General features: G+C 37.1%; 3 protein-coding genes across 7 annotated transcripts; 1 reads left to right on the forward strand and 2 right to left on the reverse strand.

The window, feature by feature from the left end:
• Nucleotides 1-2,369: 2,369 nt before the first annotated feature.
• LOC113117364 (fibronectin type 3 and ankyrin repeat domains protein 1-like) lies at nt 2,370-6,980 on the reverse strand. Of its 2 annotated transcripts, XM_026285986.1 has the most exons (11): nt 6,841-6,980; nt 5,740-5,908; nt 5,492-5,616; nt 4,793-4,874; nt 4,550-4,624; nt 4,307-4,372; nt 4,049-4,214; nt 3,005-3,148; nt 2,845-2,922; nt 2,668-2,712; nt 2,370-2,595 (listed from the first exon to the last, which is right to left on the reverse strand). In XM_026285986.1, the coding sequence occupies exons 1-11, from the start codon at nt 6,848-6,850 to the stop codon at nt 2,506-2,508; spliced, it is 1,050 nt and encodes a 349-aa protein (XP_026141771.1). In that variant the 5' UTR covers nt 6,851-6,980; the 3' UTR covers nt 2,370-2,505. The 2 variants fall into 2 exon arrangements, with proteins under 2 accessions (XP_026141771.1, XP_026141772.1); XM_026285987.1 differs by lacking the exons at nt 2,370-2,595; nt 2,668-2,712 and adding an exon at nt 2,737-2,760 and having other exon boundaries at nt 6,841-6,978.
• An 809-nt stretch (nt 6,981-7,789) lies between these two features.
• Nucleotides 7,790-16,315, forward strand: LOC113117353 (putative pre-mRNA-splicing factor ATP-dependent RNA helicase DHX32). 2 transcript variants are annotated; one of them, XM_026285972.1, is made up of 12 exons: nt 7,790-7,915; nt 8,006-8,303; nt 8,630-8,823; nt 9,306-9,684; nt 10,384-10,614; nt 10,738-10,831; nt 11,745-11,894; nt 13,217-13,408; nt 13,658-13,798; nt 14,106-14,296; nt 14,619-14,809; nt 15,167-16,315. In XM_026285972.1, exons 2-12 carry the CDS (start codon nt 8,028-8,030, stop codon nt 15,345-15,347), a joined length of 2,220 nt encoding a protein of 739 aa, XP_026141757.1. In that variant the 5' UTR covers nt 7,790-7,915; nt 8,006-8,027; the 3' UTR covers nt 15,348-16,315. The 2 variants fall into 2 exon arrangements, with proteins under 2 accessions (XP_026141757.1, XP_026141756.1); XM_026285971.1 differs by having other exon boundaries at nt 7,790-8,303.
• A 3,472-nt stretch (nt 16,316-19,787) lies between these two features.
• On the reverse strand, nt 19,788-25,162 carry LOC113117358 (Krueppel-like factor 11). 3 transcript variants are annotated; one of them, XM_026285979.1, is made up of 4 exons: nt 25,039-25,162; nt 22,283-22,537; nt 20,588-21,386; nt 19,788-20,496 (listed from the first exon to the last, which is right to left on the reverse strand). In XM_026285979.1, exons 2-4 carry the CDS (start codon nt 22,526-22,528, stop codon nt 20,201-20,203), a joined length of 1,341 nt encoding a protein of 446 aa, XP_026141764.1. In that variant the 5' UTR covers nt 22,529-22,537; nt 25,039-25,162; the 3' UTR covers nt 19,788-20,200. The 3 variants fall into 3 exon arrangements, with proteins under 3 accessions (XP_026141764.1, XP_026141763.1, XP_026141765.1); XM_026285978.1 differs by lacking the exon at nt 25,039-25,162 and adding an exon at nt 23,660-23,840; XM_026285980.1 differs by lacking the exon at nt 25,039-25,162 and adding an exon at nt 22,623-23,152.
• Between the last annotated feature and the right edge of the window lie 2,168 nt (nt 25,163-27,330).

Raw genomic sequence — 27,330 nt, forward strand, 5'->3', positions numbered from 1 at the left:
ATTTTTTTTTTTCTGGGATTTAGCAATCCTGTGAATCACTAAACTAATATTTAGTTGTATGACCACAGTTTTTTAAAACTGCTTGACATCTGTGTGGCATGGAGTCGACCAACTTGTGGCACCTCTCAGCTGTTATTCCACTCCATGATTCTTTAACAACATTCCACAATTCATTCACATTTCTTGGTTTTGCTTCAGAAACAGCATTTTTGATATCACCCCACAAGTTCTCAATTGGATTAAGGTCTGGAGATTGGGCTGGCCACTCCATAACATTAATTTTGTTGGTTTGGAACCAAGACTTTGCCCGTTTACTAGTGTGTTTTGGGTCATTGTCTTGTTGAAACAACCATTTCAAGGGCATGTCCTCTTCAGCATAGGACAACATGACCTCTTCAAGTATTTTAACATATGCAAACTGATCCATGATCCCTGGTATGCGATAAATAGGCCCAACACCATAGTAGGAGAAACATGCCCATATCATGATGCTGGCACCTCCATGCTTCACTGTCTTCACTGTGTACTGTGGCTTGAATTCAGAGTTTGGGGGTCGTCTCACAAACTGCCTGTGGCCCTTGGACCCAAAAAGAACAATTTTACTCTCATCAGTCCACAAAATGTTCCTCCATTTCTCTTTAGGCCAGTTGATGTGTTCTTTGGCAAATTGTAACCTCTTCTGCACATGCCTTTTTTTTAACAGAGGGACTTTGCGGGGGATTCTTGAAAATAGATTAGCTTCACACAGACGTCTTCTAACTGTCACAGTACTTACAGGTAACTCCAGACTGTCTTTGATCATCCTGGAGGTGATCATTGGCTGAGCCTTTGCCATTCTGGTTATTCTTCTATCCATTTTGATGGTTGTCTTCCGTTTTCTTCCACGTCTCTCTGGTTTTGCTCTCCATTTTAAGGCATTGGAGATCATTTTAGCTGAACAGCCTATCATTTTTTGCACCTCTTTATAGGTTTTCCCCTCTCTAATCAACTTTTTAATCAAAGTACGCTGTTCTTCTGAACAATGTCTTGAACGACCCATTTTCCTCGGCTTTCAAATGCATGTTCAACAAGTGTTGGCTTCATCCTTAAATAGGGGCCACCTGATTCACACCTGTTTCTTCACAAAATTGATGACCTCAGTGATTGAATGCCACACTGCTATTTTTTTGAACACACCCCTTTCAACTAATTCAACTAATTGCCCAATTGCACAGCCTTAAGAGCGTGCATATCATGAATGCTGGGTCTCATTTGTTTTCTGAGAATCTACTGAACCTACTGGTAACTTGTTTGCCACGTAGCAATAAAAAAATATACGAAAAACCTTGATTATTCTGGTTAGTCACATTGTACTGCTATTATTTTGAACAATACTGTAAATGCTGTCCTTTTGAACTTTTTCTTCATCAAAAAATACACAAACACTGAAGACTGGAATAATGATGCTGAAAATTCAGCTTTACATTTAAAATATATTAAAACAGAAGATGGTTATTTTAGATTGTAATAATATTCCATGATATTACACATTTTTACTGTATTTTTGATCAAATAAATGCAGCTTTATAAATTTAAATTAAATTAAATTAAATGTATGCATTCAGCAGATGCTTTCATCCAAAGCGACATACAGTGCATTCAGGCTATCAATTTTTACCTATCATGTGTTCCCGGGGAATCGAACCCCCAACCTTGAGCTACCAATTTAGCTACAGGAACACTAACTTTATAAGATACTTTCAGAAAAAAATCTTTAGGCAAATAGTAATTTTTCATAACCTTTTCACAAAAGTGTTAAACATCAAGATGATGTAAAGTACACAGGATGTAGTAAATATTACTGCTGGTGTGTGTCGCCACAACTATGGCAATTTTACACAAGTGGTTCCTTCTTGCCCATAACAGAAAATAAATGGATCCTTCCTTTATGCACAGCTGGGCTCACTGTTATTCATAAACTTATGAGATTGTTGTTCTGCTTGGTACTTCACCCTGAGGGAAATTACACTTCAGTGTTTCCACATAATATTCCAGCGTTGTTGCTTTGGGAGTATAACAAACCCAGCTGTCACAGTGTTTCATTCAAGCCAAGCCTGTGTGTTTTCTTTATGTTCTTGTTTACCTATTTACAACAATGTATGTACATTTCACCTTTTTATATGCACTCATGTGGATGTGTTAAATACTCACTTCTTTTTTTTTCTTTTTTTTTTATCTGTGGTCAAAGATGATTGCTCAGTTTTTGCACTGGGTGTTGAATTCATTATGTAACAATTTTATAATCAACAAAGTCCATTTTCATTTCTATGAATTAGGATATTAAAAGGGAACTGTGAATGCCTTCAAAAAATATAACTGGATACTGATAATGTAAGGACTTGAACAAGATCAATAAACGAGGATTTTACTATCGTGAATTCAAGATCATTTTATTTTACACTACAGAGACATAAAAGTTGTTTTTAATAACTTAAGGCTTTAATGTAATGTGTAAAATATGAAAGATCATTTCTTGTCTCCATAACAGAACTGTCCTGCTGATGTCAGTCGATTTGAATCTTCCAAGCTTATATTATCCAGCAAGTTTATGATGCTCTGAAACAGAAATTGTCTTTTTGTTCCAAGCTACAAAATATTAATTTGCTCATGTATAGTTTGTCAGGTTACCTGTCTCCCAAATGCTTTTGCCATATCCGCGGCACCTGCTCCATACTACATTAGGGTGTAAATATCATTTTATGAGAAGTGTTATTAGTTTCCCTGTGGCAAAAAAAATGGATTACACTACTCGTATTGTTTAATCATTTATGCATTATGAATATCATCATGACCATAATCTGTTACCTCATTCTTCATGTGGTGATCTGCCCCACTGTCAAGCAGAAGTTTCACCAGCTCTACATGGTTATTCAGCACAGCGACCTGAAAAATGATAACCAAGAACTCCAATGGTGCCATCCATCTTGTCCCCGACAATTTTAGTGGATGTTTTGATGATGAATACCATTAGTGGTGTCTTGCCAGCTTTGTCACGGACGTTTACATCAGCTCCAGCCTGGAGGAGGATGGAGGCGACCGCAGCGTTTCCACCAATGGCTGACACACGCATGAGAGGAGTCCAGAGAGACACTTTATCTATCACATCCACCTGTCAGAGTACAAGAACACATGCTTTAAACTGACAATACAGGGTCAAGCACACCATTTGACAAAGTAATGGGCCACAAACGGTATTATGAAGTTCGGTTACTTCATATTTCTGATCATATGAAATACCTTCATAGGAATAATTCACCCAAAATTGAAAAATTGCGTCTTTGTAATATTAAATTATTCATTTAGCTGATGCTTTTTATCCAAAGCGACTTACAATTGCTATATATGTCAGAGGTCACATGCCTCTGAAGCAACTAGGGGTTAAGTGTCTTGCTCAGGGACACATTGGTGTCTCACAGTGGATTCGAACCCGTGTCTCTCACACCGAAGGCATGTGTCTTATCCACTGCACCATCAACACCCCGTGATAAAAACAACTTCAAATTGCTTCCAGCTGAAATATGAGTCCGCTATCCATAATATTATTTTCTCCAAGGAGAAAGTGATCTTATCTAAATCAGGAGAGAAATGTGCACAGATCAAGCACTTTTTACAAGTAAAAACAATGGATTTTGATGTGAAAAGACAACAGGGTAAAGAATTTTTCACTGGATGAAGCATTATGATGGGGCATCAGTTTAAAGTTAAAATGCCTTAATGACAGATTTGTTTCTAACAAACGCACAGATTTTTGCCTCACAAGATGTTAATTGATGGACTGGAGTCGTCCGGGTTACTTGTGGATTATTGTGATGTTTTATCGGCTGTTTGGACTCATTCTAAAGGCAGCCATTCAAATTCATTGCAGAGGATCCACTGGTGAGCAAGTGATTCTAAATTTCTCCAAATCTGTTCTTTAGAAACAATCTCACCTTGAGGGCCTGTGGTGGAGTAAATTGTCAACAAATATTCATTTGCACACATTTAAATGGTTGAAAAATGGACCTCGGACCTCACAACCATCTTGGATCATATATTTAATGACAGGCAGGTGTCCTCCATCCACAGCCCAGTGGAGCGGCGTGCAGCCATCCGTGTCTCGGGACTGCCATGTGGAGCCGCAGTTACGCAGATACTTCACTGTGTTCAGGTGACCAGCGAAACAAGCCTGCATTAGACTGATAAAACACGTGCATAGATGAAAATACATATTTGAAAACATGAATCATTATAAAATTAAACTGCATTGAAAATGCATATGCAGGCTTACCAGTCTTTTCCAGTGCTGTCTCTCTTGTTAATATCAGCTCCATGCTTCATTAAAATGTCCACTAAGCTACAAAAAACGATGCTGATCATTATTAAAAATACATTACTATATTTCAACGAGTTTACTCTTTATCACATGGCAATAACTAAACATAGACTGATGTGGGATTCAGTAGCTTGCTGTGAATTCATCTCTCTGTACACCAGCTTTGGGTTTAAATGAATAACATCAGAATATGTTTACCTGGTGAAACCTTTCTGTGCTGCCACCATGAGAGGGGTGAACCCCATTTTGTCATAAACATCCACGTCGACCATTCTAGAAGAGGAATTACATGAGAGGGGTTATGAATAATGTGTGAACTGGCATTTAAGAGGATATTTCACATAAAGGTTAAAATATTGTCATCATGAATCACCCTGTACCACAGAATGAAGAAAGGCTGGAGAAGATTGAAGTGACGGTGAAGTGTGTGTGTGGTCTTACCCTGACTGCAGAACTGTGGTCAGCTCATCCTCATCCTCCCTGTTCACGGCCTGGTGGAGGTTCTTCCCACTGAACGGCTCTCCTGTGGACAAACCATCAAAACGTTATAAAACATGAAACAAATGCACTACTATCCAAATGTTTAGGGTCAGTAAGGATTTTAACACCTTTGAAAGTCCCACTTAGCTAGGTTGTATTTAATTGATCATAAAACAGTAAAAACTTTAAAATTGTGAAATGTTATTACAATTTAAAATAATAATTTTCTATTTAAAATATGTAATATATTCCTGTGATGGCAAAGAAGCTATTACTACAGTCTCCAGTGTCACATGATCGTTCAGAAATCATTTTAATTTGCTGATTTGCTCAATAAACATTTCTTATTTTTATCGATGTTGAAAACAGTTGTGGTGCTTTATAGGTTTCTGGAAACTGTGATAATTTTTTAGTATTCTTTGATGAATGTAAATTTCAAAGTACACAATTTACTAGAACTCAAAATCTAGAAGTCTTTACTGTCACTTTTGATCATTTACATGCATCTATGCTGAAAAAAACTTTTGAACTACTGTGTACATTTTGTGTGAATGAATTCCTAAAGGTTTGTGTTTCTACCAATAACAGCAGAGAGAAGCATGAGATTTTCTAGGTTTTTTAGACCAAGGCTTTGACTGGAGGTACAGTAAAATATCCTACGGGCGGTGAAGACAGAGACCACGGGGCTGAGGATGCACTCCCCTGAGGCTCTGGTGACCCTCAGCCTAAAATTATAGGAGGTGCTGGACTCCAAGCCCTCTACAAGATGATGAGTGCTGTACCCTCTGTGATAAAACACCAATACATTATTATTACATGCACTGTTGCTAAAAGGCCAGTTTTGAACATGTTGTAATAACTTTTATATTCACAGAAATGATCTTCACCGTCAAACAGAGAAAACTGACATGTATACGGTGCTGTATGTGTGTGTTTTGGGGTCCATCTGCTCCACAGAGAAGCGTGTCCAGCGTTCAGGAGGGCCATTTCGAGGTTTATTCTCTTCATTCATCCAACTCAGCTCAATACTGTGGTGAGTGACCTTCTTAATCACAAGAGTAAGCTCTGGATATTTTCCTGGAGAGATTGAGAAAAATACATGGCAGATTCTTAATATCATGCACATTGTTAATAAAGTTGTAGGATTAATGTGAATTTTTTTATATACAGTATTTCGCCTTGCAGTAATATGCAACACAGTTATATTATTTTTTGTATGCGTGTTTTTGACAAGGGTTGAAACCTAAACCAATCTATGGTTAATATGCAGTTATCTGATACAGCAGCGTCCATGGTATGATCTTGCTATTCAGGTGTGACTTATGGGTAAACTGCAGCCTATTGGTTTCATCTTAATAAAGGTCATGAATATCACATAACAATACACCCAGAATAACTAACCACAAAAGATTGTTTCTGGATTAATGATTAAGTTAAAAGTTTACCCATTACTTTTTAATCTCTGTTGCTGAAGAAAACTTTTAGACTTTTTTTCTTTTCTCCTAAAACGGGCTGGAAACATAACATTATTTTCAAAAATAAATAGGCTATATTGATTTGTTAAATAATGAATAAAATGCAGCTCTTTATAAGGTAATAAAATATTATACTTATTTATATTTGTATATTAGCATTACTACAAGCATATTGTCTGTTTATTAGAACTAATAAAGCCTATATAATAATGCCTTATCCTGCAAGATCATATTTTTATATCCCTTAATTCTACCCCATACCAAAACTTAACTACGACGCGGCAAACTGAGAGTTTATTGAGGCAAAAGTCGTAGTTTTTAGTTAATTATCAGACATGGTCCTCAAATTAAAGAGTCACCGAAACATAAAAAAAGTTTTTGCTGACTGTGTTACCATGTTAATCGAAGACTGCATTATAAAACTATGTTGCAATAGTGGTATTGTTTTGAATAACGTTTTTCTTACATTTTTAAAAACCTTTCTATCAAACATCAAACAGGCTGCCTACTAGTTAACACAAATCAAATATCTACCTGGGTTCATCTCGGTCAGTCTCCTTGTAGTGTACTGTAGAGAAATGTTAGTTTGTTGCCTCACTCTTCTCTCGCGCGCACATCTGACCGTGCGAGCATTAACGTTGTCATGGTGACAGCACTGGTGCAGAATTGCGCACAATCTTTGGACCATTTAATTTTAGTTACATAAAACACGAGTTTCCTAAATATATTTATATTAGTCTTGTTTTAACATGAGAGCGATGTATGGTGATTGAGACATAATCCTTGTTTTACCCTTTAGTCACTTTCATCAGCTTGGGCTCTTTTGTGATGGGATTAAATGACCACATGACCGCTCGGAATCTCTGCCTGCGAGTCTGAGCGGTGATTCAGTGCGCTAATGACGAGACGTGCGAATCGGTTCTTTCGAACAATTCACTCAAAGAACCGGATCGAAAGCGATTGTTTTACCTCGTCACAGTTTCTAAATTATTTTAGAACTTGCATAACCAGAAAGAAAATGTACGCATACCATCAAAAAAATATCCTGTTGTTTTAAGAATTTATTAGTTAAAACCTGTTTCAGCTCTAGAAATAACTTTAATTTTTAAAATGTAAATAATTTTAAGTCATCTTGAGGCCCCCTGGACATTCACTTATGACCCTCTGGTTGAGATCCTTCGAATGTAGATTATTAAATAAAGGCTGTTCCTTTTTTTCTTCTTTTTTTTATTTTTTTCCACATTCAGTTTGTTGCGGTTTTGATTCATCTGATTAAACCTGAACCTGTAAAACCTAAAAATCTACAACAAACAATTCTACTAATTAATTTGCATTCCTTGTTTAAAACATTTGCATGTCTTAACAATTTATTAAAATCAACTCAGTTTCATATCTTGATAAAACTGTCAATTCAATCAACATTTCTGCTATTCACCATCTGCTTTTTAACTACCACGGCCGGTTCTCGATTCAGTAAAAAGATCCGATTCAAAAGAATGATTCGTCCACAAATCGGACCTCACAAGCGCACACTCACTGAGCGGGACAACTGATGACACAAAGGGTCTGTATCTCCTGAGCGCGGGTTCCTAAAACTCTTCTGGAGGAGGTAACCTGTTTACGACCATAAATATGTCACAAAACTAACAGAACGTGTTTCGGTCGATTTGTTCACTTTGATTTATTTGTGCAACGGAAGAGAGAAGCGCATTAGGGTACCGATGGAGATGGAGCTATCAACAGATGTGGAGAAACTATCTGAAGCCTCTTTTCTACACTCTACGTCTGAAACCAGCGAAACTCAAGATATTGATACGGATGATCTGCTAGAGTTAAATCAGTTCGACGGGCTCCCGTTTTCTTCAAGATATTACAAACTATTAAGAGAAAGAAAAGCTCTGCCTGTGTGGGGAGCGAAATGCGAGTTTATGGCCAGTTTGATGAGCAGCCAGATTGTGATAGTTACTGGCACAGCTAAAACAGGACAAAGCACTCAGGTGAGTTTATATGTTATATGCCTAGTGTGTTTATCATAAAATCAGGTGTAAATAAGTAGGCTATATTCATATTTTATTTGAACCTCATTCCATGTTCAGGATGAATTAGGGCTGAGTTTTGAACAGATTTTCAGTTACTTTTATAGTGAATTTGTTGAATCTTTTATCATTAATCTCATTGTTTTATGCAAAAGATCACCTAGTATAGGGCAGATGAAACCTATTCATGGTTAATTTATCACTGAAAGCGAAACTGTCTTATATGTGTGTATTTTATTTCTGAATAGCCTTACAGCATGTGGTTTTCTGTGTTAATCTTCATTAAGATCCCTCAGTGGTGTGCAGAGTTTTGCCTGTCTGCGCAGTATCAGAACGGCATGGTAGTGTGCACTCAGATTCATCAACAGAGCACGGTGGAACTGGCCCTGCGTGTGGCTGATGAGATGGACGTCAACATCGGCAATGAGGTTGGATACAGCATCCCACTTCAAACCTGCTGCTCCCCTGACACTGTACTGAGGTGTGTAGATGATCCCTAGGCATGTAAAGCCTTCACAGCATTATTTGGTCATTTTTTCTGGACCTTTTTTCCATTCAATTCTGCAGTCTTCCCCTCCCCCCTTCATTACCACCACACGTGCATCCCCTTTTCAGGGGCGCCTGTCCATCTAAACAATATAAAAGCTAACAAAAGGCTGAGGGGACTCGGTCTGGGGGTCTCCACGGCAGCTGCCGTGTTTCCTTACTGCCCATATGCTTCATCAGAGCTTTTAGAGCAGCCGTAAGTCAGTCTGGCGAACAAACAAAAGAGCCAGAACAGTGATTAAAACAGCTGAGAGGGTCTGACTTAATGAAAACACTGACCTTAAGGAAATCACTGACTATTCCCAGAGTAAATTACCATCCAACCATGTCTGCTTGTCTTCGCTTAGCTCGTTATTTTTGTTTGTATTAAATCGACGCTGACTGAAGAAGTCTGCAGTGACATCTGTTGCTTTGCAGATACTGCACTGATGATGTGTTGCTCCGGGAAATGATGTCGGACCCCCTCTTGGAGCAGTGTGGCGTGGTGGTCATTGATCAGGCCCAGGAACGCACCGTCAGCACAGACCTGCTCCTCGGGCTGCTCAAAGATGTGCTCCTCGCACGGCCAGAGCTCAGGCTGGTCATCCTCAGCGCCCCTCACTCCGCTGAGAAACTGCTACGTCACTATGGAAGCACTCCTCAGATCCGGCTGGATGGGCCGCAGCCGTGCGAGGTGGTGTACGGTAGCGGGAGAGGAGGTGTGAAGGATTACCTCTGCTCTGCTCTTAGACTGGCTCTGGAGATACATCAGAATCAAAAGCATGGAGACATTGTGACATTTCTGGCAACTGAGCAAGTAAGAGACACTTAAACATTAATAGGTGAACTTCTGTAATTGTTTACATTTTGTTGACATTTTAAAAGTATTATTTAAAAATAATTTTAAGTGAACAAATAAATCACATTCTTTATATAATATAATATAATTTCTTTAATTAGTTTTATTTTTATTGAAGGAAGAACAGTGACGTATTATTACATACAAAAAGAGTTAACAATGCTCCTGTTGATTTAATTTTTTTCCCTCTTATATAATATAATATAATATAATATAATATAATATAATAATAATAATAATATAAATACTGTTAATACTAATAAAATACTAATACTAATAAAATATATAATTTCCTGTGGTTTATGTGGTTAAACAGACATAAGTACTTTACATATATATATTATTTGATGTATTAAATAGATTCTGATTTGCATTTTAATATGCTAATTATAATGTAATTATATATATAGATAGATAGATAGATAGATAGATAGATAGATAGATAGATAGATAGATAGATAGATAGATAGATAGATAGATAGATATAGATATAAAATACATAAAATGCTAGAAAGTAAAAGTACTTTATGTCTGTTTTTATATTTATAAATTCAATAACATAACATAACGTAACATAACATAAATGTCTTGCATAGAACAGAAGATGGTCCCATTTCCATGGTAATAAAAACATATTTTTCTCTTCTTTTTTTCAAGGAGATTGAATGTGCCCATGCCATTTTGCGGAGAGAGGGTGCCAATCTTGCAGTATCTCATGGCGAGCTGGTGCCTGTGTCTCTGTGCCCTGAGCAAGGAGACAGTCCCTCAGTGATCTCTGAGGAGAGCAAGAGTAGGAGAGTCTTCCTCACCTGCAGCCCCAGTGAAGATTTGTTCTGGGCCGTTCACAGCATTCGCTTTGTGATTGATGCTGGAGTGCAAAAAAGATATGTATGTAGTGATTTTGTTTTTATTTTGAACTTCATAGATACTTGTCCTTATTATGAGCTCTGTGTTATATACTGTATACATTTTGATTGGTGGATATGAAACATTGATGTTTTATTGTGACAGGTGTACAATCCTAGAATCAGAGCCAATTCCATTGTTATTCGTCCTATCAGCAAGAGCCAAGCTGAGAGCCGCAAACAACTTGCAGGCCCAACAGGTGAGCACTTTGTGTTTTCTAAAAAAAAAATATTTTTTATTTTTTATAAAGAATATATATATTTTTTTTTTTCTACACACATTAACATTCGAAGGTTTGGGATCAGAATTCTTTTTTTTTTTCTTGAAAGAAATTTAATATTTTATTCAGCGAAGACACAAACTGATGCTGAAAAATCAGCTTTCCCATCACAGGATACCCACCATATGGATATCGGCCGATAAATGTTAATTTTAATGTTATCGTTATCGGACCAATAAGAACATTTCGCTGATATATTAAAGCCGATAAATAACGCATTTTTCCTGCAGAGACACTTCAGATGCACACTGTTCGCCAACATGGTTTTTCATTGCTTGAAATACTGTATATATTGCAATATGGTTTAATTAAAATAATTGAATTATTGTGGGTGCGGAGTCTATTCAGTTTAATTGATCTATGGTACATGATTTTTGATGATATTTTGAACATTACGTAAGTCATGTTGCCTTGGGACTTGTTTGCTTTATTTTATTTCATTTTTAAGGCTGCCTTATGTTTGATTTATGTTGAAGTGGTTTAATGTTTTTTTCATTAATGTTCATTAATGGTTTTTAATGACTTTTTTGTATCAGGCTCTCAAAAATTATATACAAACTTGGATTTAGATTTATCAGACAACATATCATTTATCGGCTTTCATATATAAAGAGTTATCGGTATCAGACGAAAATGGTCAAGTTTGGTGCATCTTCATTTTACCATGTTTTAAAATAGAAATCTTCAATTGTAATAATATTTCACAATATTATTCATTTTATAGAAATTTTGACCAAATAAATGCAGTCTGGATTAACATAAACAAATGTAAAGCTTCTTAAATTTGTTTGCATGCCCTGAATCATATTCCTGAAATGTTTTATTTCGGCAGGCAAGTGTTTCTGTTTGTATCAAGAGGACACATCACTTCCTGCTGAGAGCGTCCCTCATATTCTTGAGTCTGACATCACTTCCACTGTGCTCTTCCTGAAGCGCATGGAAATTGCTGGCCTGAGCCACTGTGACTTTATTGACAGACCAGGTAAGATACAATTCTTATATGATATACCTATTCTCTTTAAATTTCAATCAAGTCTCTTAAAACACAGCACTATAAGGCACACATACAGTTGCTATGTGCTTACTTCCAAATAAAGAGGATCCATTTAGAAGTAAGTCTCTAGATACGGCTTGGTATCCACATTCAGTGTAAATGTAGTTGATTTATTGCACCACTAATAAAATATTTTGTAATCTATGTTGCTACACTGATTCTAAACAGTGAATGTACTGTATGCATATTTTTTCACATATTGAAGATAATAACATTAAATTATTCCTAGAATTTCTCACACGAATCTGAGCAGACCAGCTAAACACAAACAGGTTATTCACTGTCCGCTGTTTACAATAAGCAAGCAAAGCTGGGATCAGCCAGGTTCTCTTGGCTCCCGGTAAGGGTGCAGATGGGCCTGTCCTGCTCACTGCTGGTATTAAGAGGTGGTGAGCCGTATGTTAGCTGAGCCGACAGCACTCTGACTGGGTTCATTGTTCCAGAGATAACCTGCTTCCATAACACACACCAGTCAGATGGGCAGCTTCATTAGTGGAGCTACGACAACAGCATTTCTCTCAAAACAACATGGTGGGATGAACTAGATGAACTTGTTTATCTCATTATACAAATATGTGAGGTGCTTTTGTTCTGCCGCAAATTAGTGAGAGTTTGTTGTCTGTTTACTTTCTGCACTGTCAGGAAAAATGCATTGCAGATCACAATTTATACTCGGTTGACTTATTCCAGTAATAAAACGAGTTGGTGTTTTTACAATCACCTATAGCTTTAACGAACTCATAATAATGTTTTGTTCTTATTTTACTGCAATTTTTATTTTTAAATCACACAGTTAATTTTTAATGTAGTTTATTAACTTTATTTATGTCAGTTGAGTATTGTTTTAGTATTATTTATATAATTGTATAGTATATTAAATTAAATTTTTTTTGTATTTTCAGGTTTCATTCAATTTTTTGTTTAAGTTTTAGTTTGTTATGTGCTTTTGTAACTTCTTTTGTTTTTTTATTTCTATTTATCTTTATTTATTTATTAATTTCAGTTTTAGTGTAGTATTTCAGCTATAACCAATTATTTTATTACTTATTATTTTATTACTGTCAGATTTTTTTATTAGCCAATCAATATATGTGTGTGTGTGTGTGTGTGTACAAACATTATTATTATTTTAAAATTATTATTATTTTATTAAATTGTACTATTTTTCTATAATAGATGACTAGCAAACTTGGAAAACTGTTATTCATATTTTCAAATACATATTAAATATTTATTCACTCTTACGATAGATCCAGAAGGCCTGATGCAAGCTTTAGAGGAACTTGACTATCTGGCTGCTTTGGATGATGACGGAAATCTGTCCGAGATTGGAATTATCATGTCAGAGTTTCCCCTGGAGCCACAGATGGCTAAGACTTTGCTTGCGTCTTGCGAATTTGACTGTGTGAGCGAAGTGCTGACCATCGCTGCCATGCTAACAGGTAATCCTGTCTCAGTACAATCCACTCAACAGCTGTACCACCATGTGTCTGCGTTTTCCATAAAGTCTGTGCTCCGCTCAGATATATTTGGAACTGTGTCAACTCACAGTGACCTTCAACTGAAATATTAAATATAAAAATAAAATTAAAAACACCAAATTATTATCTTTATTAAAAATGCATTTACAAATACAGTACATTCATGATTGATAATGATTGATAATAATGCCTTTTCTCTTTTTTATTTAGCTCCAAGCAGTTTCCTTACACCCCCAGTGGAAGTGAGACAGAAGGCCTTACTGTGTCATCAGAGGTTCCAGCATGCAGAGGGAGACCACTTCACCCTTATTAACATCTTTAATGCTTACCAATATGCTAAGGAAGGGCCATGTGAGTGATTTTTGTGCATTAACGCAATTAATTGAAGCCACCTAAGTCTATAATCCACGAGCATACTATGAATGAAACAAGACAGTAGACAGTAGTTCAGACAGGACCACTTTGGCAAGTAACTGGAGTTTATTGAAACACAATTTATCTTTGGCGGTATGGAGGGAGGGTACGAGCAGTTTGAGCATACTTACCGAGCACTATTACCGAACACTGAACCAATGCTGTGCATGCCACGATCTGACTTACAAGATCTATCAATTATAATATATAAAGTGTTGAAATCACATTCACATGTGTATTTCAGACTCTAATGTGGAAGGATGGTGTGAAGACCATTTCCTCAGTCTGTCTGCTCTTCAGACAGCGGATGCGATACGCTCTGAGCTAACAGAAATCCTCAAACGACTAGAGCTGCCAGTGTCTTTACCTGCCTTTGGCTCTAAAAGCAACAGCCTGAACATCAGACATGCCCTACTAGCTGGCTTCTTCATGCAGGTATGGCTATATCATATACCAAAGAAAACACTTTTGAAAATTGTAAGATATTGGTGTGCTTTGTACTAAAGCAACTCTCTAATGTACAAAGGTCAGAGTCTCTCTAAAACTGAACTAGAAAGAGGATTAATCTCTTTACAAAATGCACTTTGTTAATGCACAATAGTGGAAATGGGAGCACTAATTCTGTCTCAAATCATTGCATTGGCGCAGTAAACGTCTGTGATGAAGGCAGATTAGTAAATGGCACAGTGGTGTTACAAATTTAGTGTTTAGTGCTCTAATGCATTTTCCATTATTTAATCTCTGTGGGGTTTTCCAGGTGGCGAGGGACATTGACGGGTCAGGGAATTACTTCATGCTGACCCATAAACATGTGGCTCAGATCCACCCGCTGTCTGGCTATGGAACCGAGATGCACAAGAAGAACCTGCCAGAATGGGTTCTGTACCATGAGCACACGCTGTCAGAGAACAACTGCATCAGAACGGTCTCTCAGATCTCAGCACATGAGTACGTACTGGACCATCTGCTTTGTCTAGAACTTATTACTCACAATGAATACATCTCCAGCTGTATTTGTTTCAGAAAGTGACTTAGTTCATTCCACCATTCCACTATTATACTTTGTTTATATAAAATATTTTTATATCTTCCTTCTCTCCTTTCCTCTTTTACCACCTATCAATTATTTTTATCTATTTATTGTTTTATAATTTTACAATTAAATTATTTTGTTTCATTAAAAATGTCTTTCTGAAGCTTTAAGGCTAGCAAGCTATTTACTCTTTTTCTTTCAACCATTTAAACAATTCAACCATTTCTGTGCTTTGTAATCATGTGGTTTCTTTTGCTGTTTGCTTGTAACAGGTTCATTCAGATGGCGCCGCAGTACTTCTTCTACAACCTGCCACCTAGTGAGAGTAAAGACCTACTGCAGCACATTATCGATCACGGTTCAGCTGCCCCATGTAAAGGCAAAAGAAAACCCCAGACCCCCAGCAGCCCTGCCAGTGAAGAGCAGAGCCATGAGCGCTGTACCATACAGTGACTGAGGAAATAGAATGCCTCGCCACGTTCTTACCATGACAACAAACAACCTGCTGGTCTATTACACAGTAACCATGGAATTTCTGAGGCACAACAAGGAATCCAAATTAGTTTAAATGATTAATCAATAATGGTGAAAAGAAATGATGTATTTGCTATTGCTTAAATTCAAAGGCCGGGGGTGGGGGATGGGGTGTTGCATTTATTATGCCCCCCTTTTCAAAGCGTCCGGGACGATGCTTCTAAGTAATAGTAGTTTGTACAGTTTGTCTTCTCTCTGCTGAATTAATAGCAATTTAAATAACCTACTGCTGTGCAGTAGTTAATGAATAAACTGTCGTTGACTTTATAGTGTCTACAATGTACTTTTTAAACTGTAGCTACTAGTTAGCATTTTAAATAATATATAAAAATAGAATGTAATTCAGCCATGTGCATTATAGTATCATTGGACATTCATTTCTTATTGCATTGATTGTGCTTCCCATTGGTTACTGAATTTTTTTGTTGTTGTTGTTGTTTGTATGTGTATTTATTTGCAAGGTATTTGTTCAGCTAATATAATATTTTTATATATAATTAATCTCAAATTCACTGTGATAATTTGCGTAAAATAAGTAGTTTACAAATGTATTTGAATTTTTTCTTCTTCTTCCAAACTTCTTATACTGAACAAAGTCCAAAAAGTGTTCTCAAATTATCTAGAACTTAATTCATCATATCTATTATGTTGTAGTGTACACTTGCCAAATTTCACTGCAGCTTTAGATTCTGATAATTTTCATTCATGTTTCACATCACATCACATTGAACACTAGACGTAAATCAAGGGTGTCATTTTAAAACATCTTATGACAATTATGTTTTAGACGCTTCCTGTGGTGAATATGTTAAAGTCACAAGGTTAAGGTTTTATGATATTTTTGAAAATTGATGTATGGTGTAGATATACGTTTGATTCAATAAAATCCACGGACTTTTTTAAAATGTTTTAATTCTTGAAATGTATCGTCACGCAGCTGTTCTTTCTAAATAACTAAATACCCAGTTCACTCATATGACAGATGGCAGAGGTGGACGCGACGCTCACATCTTGTAAACAAAGGTTTTGATTGGTCAAATGAATGCCGACGTCACCCACAACACTGGTAGACGTGTCGCGTGTAGTTTTTCGTTGCATCGCTGTTTGCAACAAATTCAATATTATATATAATAATACAAATAGATGACTTTACGGATTTAAGATGTATATTTTCCTTGTTATTTTATTTTATCAGCTATTCAAATAGTCTGTCAGCGCTTCTAGGGATGTGGAAATCTGCATATTTCTCAACGATGGCGTGAAAATGTTTAATCTGAAAGATGGGCATTTCAAAAAGCAGAATGAAAAAAGTCGCACCTGTGTCAGTGGCAGAGGAAACCGTCAGTAACAGCGGCATTCACCGGGATGAAAGTCATTTGTTTGGTCCCTCAAACAGCAAAGCTTCAGATCTGCGTGTGTCCGTCAGAAGGAGAGTCCAGGCAGACTGGAAGAGTGAGGGACAGGACTCAGCCGAGGATCTCGCTGAGGAAGTGAGCAGAATCCTCGCTGAGTGTGACAACATTGATATATCACTGAACAGGACTTCTTATAAGATGCCAATGTTTGGATCCAAGTCTTTAGGGCTTTACTACTACGCCAAAGGCCAAGACTGCAACAACGTTTACAGTTTCAGCACACGTGACAACAATGAAATGAACACAGTGAACATACCAACTTCCATTCATAAAAAGGTAGGACTACTGTTCATTTTTAGTTTTCCCATTCAAATGATATGGCTTCTTCTTTTGACAATGACAATGGCAATAAATTATTAATAGAAACTATTACAGCTATTAAGTAAGGAATAGCTACCTATGTATGGCTTTCTGAACAGGTAGGGCCTCAACAAGACAACACAGAGAGCACAGCAACAGCTCCGTAAGTGTATTCCATCAATTATTGATCTGATCTTAGTGACACACATCATTTCCACTCAATAAAGTTAGCTTGAGTCCAGACCAGTGCCATGCTTGGTAGAGAGTACTGGTCTGGAATGTAAATTAAAAAGAAAAATAAATATTTATGCATTTCACTTTTACACTACATTTGATCATTTGATGACTGACTTTAGATTTCTACTGAAAACGAAAATCCCTGTATTAACTGTGAAATCCTCTCTTTTTATTATTATAGGGGTTAACTAAAATAAAAATAAATACTGATGATGTGGAAACACTTCAGAAAAGGTCCCATTAGTTAATGATGGTTAATGCATAAAGCATCTTTGTTAACGTTAGTTGCTAAAAACACAGAATGTCACTGTTAGTTCATGTTAGCTCTATTAAATAATATAAACAGACACAACTTCTAATTTTAATAATGCGTTAGTAAATCTTGGAATTAACATTAAATTAAGAAATGCTATAGGAGTATTTTTTATAGTTAGTAAATGTTAACTAAAATGAACAAATGTATTATTACTGTAAAGTATATTTTACACATTGTATAATTTGATGACTTTAGATCTCTATTAATAATGAAAAAGCACTATTGATGTATTTTACTTGTATATTTTATAATATTTTTTTAACATTTGATTTGAGATGTCTAATGAATAGCAAAACCCCTTTATTAACCATAAAAATCCTCTTTTTGTTATTTAGAGGTTCTGGAATTAGTGGTTCATCTGTGGCCTTGCCTATCATGTATGATGCTTCAGAAGAGGACCTCATGAACACAATCGAGAGGGAGTTTGGTTAACAACCAGAATAATCTTCTGAGACGACTAAGAAAAAGAGAAAATATGCATGAGAAGGAATATTGATAAATCACCAAAAAGTATTATGGATAATTTTTATATTAACCACTGATGTTTTGGCATGAAATGTTTGATCATGTACACAGGCCTGTCTAAAGTGATTTCATTTACAGCTGAGTCCATGCTATCAGGAAGACTGCTTTAGAAGCATGTAATTCTCTGAGAGTTTGCATATGCCTAGTTCAGGATGGAGTTTATTCAGTTTATTAAGTCGTTATTCTAATAAAAAAGGAAAGGAATAAAAATATATTTTGCATCTGACATTTTTTAAAGAATAATATTCTGTAAAGCAGCTTGCCAGAGAGAAAAACATATGGCGTGGATAATTTAGTTCCATTTCCTGACCACATTTCCATGCAAAATCCTCCAGCCGTCTAAGACAGGAATGCACATCAGCAGTTTAGTGTCTCCATGGAGGCCCCCTAACTGCCCTAAACTACCCTGATGTATGTTCACTAGACTGAATAGTCTCCAAACTGCTGCACACAAGGAAAGTCGTGCAGATAGCCTACTGTTATGTATTTTACCTTTGGAAATAATCTGGCGATTCTTTAAAATAATTTATTTTATTTTAGATAGACCCTGTAAGTAAGAGTAAAACCAACATAAAAACTAAATGGCTCCTAAATTTAATTAATGTCTGTTAGAAGTAGTTTAGTTTTGTCAACACCGAAAGCTGTCTATAATCTTCTTTCTTTCTGACATTTTAGTAAGGTGTAGACAAAATCGGCATGTCTCCTTACTAGACTTGTTACTATGTAAAAAAATATTTAATCTTAATCTTAGATTGAGTGATAAACAAATTTACCCAACAGGGTAAAAAAGGGGGGGGGGGTGCGGTAAATATGGCCTATAATTTAATTTAATAATATGGGCTATCACTATCTGTACAGTAAATCGCCTTCACACGCATTCGAGATAAAGCTATACATTAAGCTATTCACCACACGGTGTCGCTGTTGCTGCATTACTGGACAGTTGATTGATTGGAGAAAGTCGGTCAGTAAGGCAGGAGGTGGGGCACGGTTCAGGAAGCTGATTGGTCGCGCCTCCCACATCCACAGTTTGTCTTGTAATCCGATTGGTCCTCATTTAAACGCAGTAGTCGAGTGCGCACTGCATATTTTCCATAAATAAAATCTTGTGATTGAAGGAATAAACAATAGTTACATCTTAAAAAATGTAACTATTATTTCTTAGTATGCCTCTTTACAAAATGATAAAAGTCTATGTCTCTAGTTTATATTTAAGGGATTTTTTCTTCAATTCATTTGGCACATTTGTACTGACCTTAATGTTGCTGACGGTAAACAAAATGACTTCAACTTCAACTTGTATCAACTTGCTGCTTAAATATGAATTAGTGGTGATGCATGAGACAAAAGATCTATTACATGGACCTCTCGAATCTGACAAGAAGAGGATGCATCATGGGTGTGTCAGCAATGTGAGAGTGGAAGTTCACTTACTGCCAAGAAGAAGCAAAACTGAAGTACAGCCAGAACACACCATCCCAAAACCACATAGGAGTTGTTGAATTTTTCTATTGCTACAGATTTCAGCTCTTTAGTAACTTAAGAAAATGACACAAAACAAAACACTTCATTGTCGTAGTTTAATTAAAAAAGGGAGGGTATTAAATAAAAGTATTATATGATAATCGCAGTGTAGATAATTATCCACATATACATTTTTACATATTTTCCTTTCTCTAATTTTGTGGAGTTTAGCATACATTTCCACTAGATATGTACATATAAATGTATACAAAAACAAAGAAAAAGAAAGAAATTTTAAGACGAACATAGTACAAAGACTTTGGCAAAAGAGTGCATAAATCTTAAACAATAGTAAACGAAATGTTCCACTGCAGAGTGCGAAATATGTGCAGCAAAGAAGAAAGGAGTCCAGTGCATAATCAGGTTTTGCCCATGAGAGAATCAGCAGCAATGCCCTCATAAAGTGAGTCCCTGCATAACATCAGTGAGAGTCCAGAGTTCAGTCTCAAAGAGAGTCAGTTGGAGGCTGGCAGCAACATGCTGACCGGTAGTGCTGTGCCAGTGGGCAAGGCCTTGGCTGCGCTGATCTTGTTGAGGTTCCGCACCTCTGTTTGCCAAGATGGGATCTTCTTGGTGGTCATGTGTCGCCGTGCATGCTTGGTGAGGTGGTCGCTGCGCATAAACCGTCTGTCACACACCGGACAGACAAACTTCTTCTCACCCGTGTGTGTTCGCCGATGCCTGGAGAGCTCGTCGGATCGAGCAAATTTCTTATCGCATCCTTCCCAGTTGCAGCTAAAAGGTTTCTCTCCTAGAAGACAGAAGACTTGTTAGATGACCTACTTAACCTAGACATTAGAAAATTACATCACATAGTCTTATATTTGCTTAACATTATTTACCTGTGTGGGTTCTGAGATGCGCCTTTAGGTGAGAACTTTTGAAATAGGTCTTCCGACAGCCGGGGAAATTGCAGACGTAGTTGCGCCTGCGTGAAAAGTCGGCCTGTGTGGCGCTGCTCTGTCCCGAAGGCACGTATACAGGTGCGGGAGCCAGAGGCAGGAGCTTAGTGTTGCCTAGGGTCATAACAGTCTGTTGGCATTGAGAAGCCGAAGACACTGATGACTGCGGCATCACGAACATCACCGTCCCCTGAGGCACTGGCGAGCCCATCAGGAGCGGCTGTGGAAAGATAGACTTCACCCCAGGGCTGGGCTTCTGAATAAACGTGGCTGAGATGACTCCAGGTTGGGCCACTGGGAACATTTGGCATATGATTGGCGGACTGGAGTTTGGGGGCGGCGACTGAGGAGATGATGTAATGGAGGGCGTATAAGCCTTAGAAGTCAGTTTGCTGCTGTTTTGGCACATGCCTCTTGTAGGAGTTTCGGTCTCAGGTTGGTGGGACGAAGGAACCTTCTCAGTCTTTTGTGGGTGGACAGCTTGTGGAATGTTCTGATATAAAGAACTGTCGGCTGTGTGGCGTATTACGCTGGTTGCCATTGCTCTGCAAGGTGGGGGTGTGATCTTCTCTGTGGGGTGCCCAGAAGAGGGCATCTGTGTGATGGAGGCCATGGTAGGGCATGCAGATCTCGGACTGGGGAGGCTGGGACAGAGCAGAGCCAGCGGAGAGGGGGGGGCTGGCACTGATGTGGTGCTGGAGGTGTCGGTAAAGCTGGGGCTGTGTGGTGGGGTCATGCACTGCAAGGAAAGAAGACATTTGGAGTTAAGTGGTGCAAACAATTTTGGTACTATATCATTAACTGCCGATATCGGTATCAATATTGGACATATATAGACCAATATTATATTTTACTTTAATTGTGCATGCAATTAATTACTATTAACTTTTTTCACATTTTCATAAATATTTAGCAGCCAATAACCGATTACGGCAATGTTACGGCCAATAACCGATAAATGGAAAGTAAGTAAAGTAAAAACTAAAATCAAACTTAAATTTTCACAAATTATAAATATTCTAATCTAGGCCTACAGCATGAAAAAAAAATTGCAATTTTGAGATTTGTATATTTAATTGTGCATGCTAATTGTCTGTTTATATTTAGAATTGATATACATTTTTAATAATGTACATTATGATTTTGTGATGTCAGATTTATATAAATTTGGTTTTAATGTTTTATCTTTAACTTAATTTACTTTTTTATTTGTAAAGTATAGAAAAATTGGCTATCCACCACAATTATCGGCTTATCGGTATCAGACATTTTAATCCCTAAAAATCAATCTCTTTTGCTAAACAACTAAATCTCATTGAGGAATATTTTATGGATGACTGGCTTCTCTTTTCAGTAATATCATAGCTGTACTATTTTGTCTGTTCATCTCTCAGCAGAAGTGCTGAAGTTCAGTTGCAGATGTAGCTTATCTCAAGACTGCCACCTGTCCAGTGTGTCATAAAACCCTCCCAAAGATTTCAGCAAACAAATCAGGTTCTGATAAGAGCTTTGTGCTACACCATGTGGCGCCAGAGGACCGTGAGGTTCCCCGGAGTGAATGTTGACAAATTAAACAGAGCTTGAAGTGTACATATTTTACCTTCTGGCAGATAATTCCAACCAAAGAAGACTTACCAGTGAAGAGAGCGAGACAAAGTCCTTCGGGGTCTCCGGCGGTTCAGGGTGCAAGAGAGAATCGCAAGAGTCTGACGCTGGCGTAAGAGGGCGAGGTTTGAAGGCATTGGGCTTTGGAGACATCTGACTCCAGAAGCTCATATAAACCAGAGCTTCAGCAGCCTCAAGATCATTGTATTCCAGAACACTGCATGAAGAGTGCTCAATGTGCTTTTTCCCTTCCAGAAAATCCTCACAGACCTCCATCCGAGCTCCCTGAGAAGAACCACAAGAAGACAATACGAATGTTACGTGATGAGTTACAGGTGAAAGTAAGCCCTCTGGTTGTTTTGACACATACAGCTCAGCTGCTGAGTGGATCTGAATGAATCTTTCTCTGTCTGTATCTATTCATGGATCCAGAAGCAGTATGACAGTTTAACAGAGGAGCCCTTTTTAACACAGCCCGTCTGGGGGGACCCTCTATCACTACATTGAAGTCACCTCCCACTTCCAAATAAAGCCAAAACAATGACATGCTCACAAGCTGCCCATGTGAAACGGCTGTGAGCAAAACTTGAAACCCCCTGACAGACACGGGAACAGCCAGAGGCCGGAAAACTTTGACTGACTTCAAGCCCCTCCTATTCGCTACTCTTCAGAAAAATAACACCATTAGCCAGCAGCATCCATGTTTTTTTTTTTTTTTTACAGCAGGTTTGCAAGGTGCTGTACACTTGATTGACTTCTGTAGTCTTCATATAGTGAGCAGTATGGACATCTCAACCAGCCTCAACTCTTTACGTAATGCATGCAATACACTGGTATACAGTGGGATCCAAAAGACAACCTATCTTATGCATCTTTAACATTTTAAAGTGTGATTTGGACAGCACTGAATACCAAATACTTAATGAATATTACACCAGAATTCTGATGTAAACATAAAAAAAAAAAAAGCAAGCAAAGTAAAAGTATATTTACACAGACAAGTATAAACATAAAAATGTAAAGGGAAAATAACACTATTAAAATGTTAAACAATGACTTCTTGCAGACTACGAACTGAGGGTTAAATGAGGCTAACAGGAATAACGGTGCCCACTGAAACTGAATGTTTGTATACTACAAAAGAGCCTTGTTTATTATCTCAGGGCAAGACAGCTCAAGACGTAGGTGGTGATGGATGCATGTATTCAGAACTTCACAATGTTTAGATACACTGTAACATTTCGTGAGATAAATAGTTACAATGTAACATTAGAGAGTTGACGTCATGCGTCCCAGTTCCATTACCAGTTAAACACAATCAGCAATAACCTGCCAGTGTCAGTAAATCATAAAGTAATGTATATGGCATAAATATAAATATTGTATAATTAAATATTCCGGGCTTACCCCACATAATTCCTCCATGTTAGAAAACTGACGTGTTGACATTTGCTCAAAACGTATGAAAAATAACTAAATGAAAAGTAGAGCAGAACAAAGACACGGAGCTGCTCCGCCCGTTCAGTGACGCGACTCGCACCGGAATTCAGTTCGCCTTAACCAGCAGCTGAGTAAAACAATCCCCAGAAAAAAAAAAGAAAGAAAACAAAATTCACAACAGTCTGACGGGTGGCAACACGCCACCAATGAAAAACAAACGTGTGTGAGACCTTGACCAATGGTGTGAAGGCCGACGCGTGATCAGTGCGTGATAAGCGCGCGATTGGCGGAGCGGGAGTGCGTGCCCTGCGTGGCTCCGGTGGGCGTGTGGAGGGAGTCAGCAGTGTCACTGTAAACTCGCTGAACTGAGAGTCCGGATCTGGGCGAAAGGTCGCAGCCTTTAGGAGCCGTGTAGTAGTGAAACATGTTTGTGTGTCTGGTCCGCTTAAACATAGAAGGGCAATACACAAAGCACGAGGAGCACAATTGCAGACGCGAAGAAGCAATGACACGCTTACAACCAATCTATTAATGCATTTAATGTATCGTTTTAATAGTGATTAATGCTTATGGATGCAGAATGAGATGTACAAACGAGAATGAGTGGATTAGTGGTTTAACCATCAAGGAATAATAATCTAAAAATATATTTTTTTCTTGCACCTTAAATGCATGCAGTAATAATAATAAAAATGCTAATAATATTTTTTTAACTCTTTTTAATTGGTTTTAATTTCAAACCAATGTGTTTTTATGGTTACTCCAAAAGTTAACCCATTTACGTTTGACACGTACATGCAGAGTCTAATGGGGGACATCTTTTTTTTAGTTACATGAAAACTAAATATTTCCTGCTCTTTTAGCTTTTTAATGAATATTTGTACTATATTTGTTAAATATTTGTACTATCTGCCTTTTTAATGTTTTTTTGAACAACTTAACTTTCCAAATAGTGTACATCATTTACACTTATAACATGATTGCACACAGATGAGAAAGTGCAAATGTGAACAATGATTTTCTAAGACCTTCCAGATGCTTAACTGAACCTAAATATATACAAACATGCATACATGTAATTTATGTAGAGATTGTATCTGCAAGAAGAAAAAAAAGGTTCATATTTAAATTTTAGCCTATTAATTTAAAGTATTTCAACTTAGCATTATTTTTTCCTGCATTCACATTACCTGTTACAATGTAATAGATTGTTTTCAAATCACTTTAGGCCCAGGAGAGTTTGAATGTTTTCCCTCTATATAGTTTAGTTATTATGCTATAACACTGAAACATAAAAAAGCAACAACTCTTCTGATACTGTGCTAGTACAATGTAAACCATCTTACCTCAATCTCTGGTCTGATTTGAGCCCAGTTGAGGGCCTTTAGGTGGATGTAACCATCTCTGTGTGTGATAATGTGTCGAAAGTCATTCTGTCTTGCTTGAATTTAGTAGTATTTAAGTCACACCCTCTCTGTGAGGATGGGGTGACAGTAACTCGTTCGTCTGCCTTCAGAAGCAGTGACATTTAAGTGAGTCGATGTTAAATGAAGTTATCCTGGAAAATGTCAGGAAGTTCTGATCGCGGTCCCTGCAGGTGACAGACGGAGCTGTAAAAAGTGCTGTAGATGAGGCTGTTCTTTGAAAGGAAAATCTGTTCAGGGAATGTCTTTTCCAGTCCCTGCCATGAATACACACTGATACCCACAGACTGAGCATAAAAACGGTCAGACTTCCAAGTATTTTATCTCAGTCATTTTAGTTTGAAAGAGTCTTTTGAAGAGAATTTCCCAAAAATGGGAGATACAGTATGAACGTGAAAATATGTTAGAATGATTTCTACACCCCTAAATTGAATTATTAAAGCCAGTGAACTATTAATGCTATATTCAAATACAGAAGCAGCATGAAGGTGGTTGGAAATTGTTCTCATAACCTTTGAACCTTTGTGGCAGAATTGTATGACTGAAGTTCATTGAATTAATTATTTAACACAGCAATATAAAAACACCCTTATAAAATAGATACTGTAGGCTAATGTTTGGCAAGCAAAGATATAGGGTTAAATTGGAGAAACCAAAAGTTATGATGTTTGACTTTACAATATAAATATAAAATATACATTTATACTGTATATCATTAAGCATTTTATTGATTTATTAAATTATTTCAAAAATCCAACTGTGGGTGAAAAATGTGTTCCCCCGTAAGTGACAGAAGCAGTTCAAGAAATATAGAATCTTATTATTGGTTTATTGTTTAGTTTAATCATTTGAATTTAGTTTATTTGGATGAGACATTTGTTGGGACAAAAACATTCAGATGTGCTGCATCGTTATGTGTTATGCCTATTAAATAAACAAGTAAATCACAACCATTATTATTTGAAACTTTGGATTGAGAACTGTTTTCATTTAATTTTCATTTCTGAAATGCAGTATTGGCAAAAAAGTATAGAACACTAGTATTATCACCAGCTAAAAAAAAAAAAAAAAAAAAAGGTTTAAGTCAGTTATTATTTGCATTTTTGCTGTAGTGTGTCAGTAGTTTACATTTCCAAACATTCATTTTGCCATTAATTGTAATAATCCAGTGAGATTATTGTTTGCACAAGGAGTCTGACAACATTCAGAGACCCGATCTCATCATCATCATCGTCATCATCATCATCATCATCATCATCAGTCTGTCTGGAATGACTTGAAGAAACAGAACAACCTGAGACAGATTCAATCCAGAAGAACTGTGGCAATGTCTCCAAGATGCTTCAAGAAAAGCTACAGTACTGTTAAAAGTTTTAGGCACTTGTGTAAAAATAGTGTAAAAGGAGGATGCTGTCAAAAATATCGTCATAAACAGATTTTCTTTATCCATTAACTTCTATTAACTAAATTAAAACAACATTTGGTGTGACCATCCTTTGTGTTAAAAGCAGCTTTTGCCCTCTGTGCACTTGGTAGTTTTTCAGGCAGCTTTGCAGGTAGGTTTCTTGAAGCATCTTTGAGACATTGCAGCAGTTCTTCTGGATCTGTTTCTTCGTGTCATTCGTATTGGGAATAACTGCTTTAATCAATGAAATTTGTCAAATCACTACAAATCCAATACATTTTGCAATAGTGCAATAAAGACTGTTTTAAAGCTGCTTTGAAACAGTCTCTATAAAGCACTTTGAAAATAAAGGTAAAAATCCTCTTTATCTGGCATCTAGGATGGCGAGCGTGATTTCACCAAGTACAACATGTTCCTGGATCAACATCTTTGCTGATCCTGGAACAACTTTCCAATTAACCAATCAGAATTGAGATACAACTTTTCAGAAAATATCTGTTTTAGGCTTACAATCAGATTTAGGTGCTTCTACTCCCTTGTTAATCAGCTATTATTTCCCACTGATTTTAGGAATAAATTATGGGTAAGGTTAGATTTAGGGTTAGGGATTGGGTTAAGTCTATTTTGGACAATAATGTTGATCCAGGATCATCAGAAGATGTTGATCCAGGAACATGTCTTATACTTGGCAAAATCATGGCGACCCATCTAGGATGAAAGGCCACATGTCAGTTTGTCTGCTGGTGTGCACTTATGAAAGCATCATTTTTGGCAGCATCAGGATGGTCGAGTGCATCACGTAACTTTGG

The sequence above is a fragment of the Carassius auratus genome, chromosome 17 (assembly GCF_003368295.1).
Source record: "Carassius auratus strain Wakin chromosome 17, ASM336829v1, whole genome shotgun sequence".
NCBI lineage: Eukaryota > Metazoa > Chordata > Actinopteri > Cypriniformes > Cyprinidae > Carassius > Carassius auratus.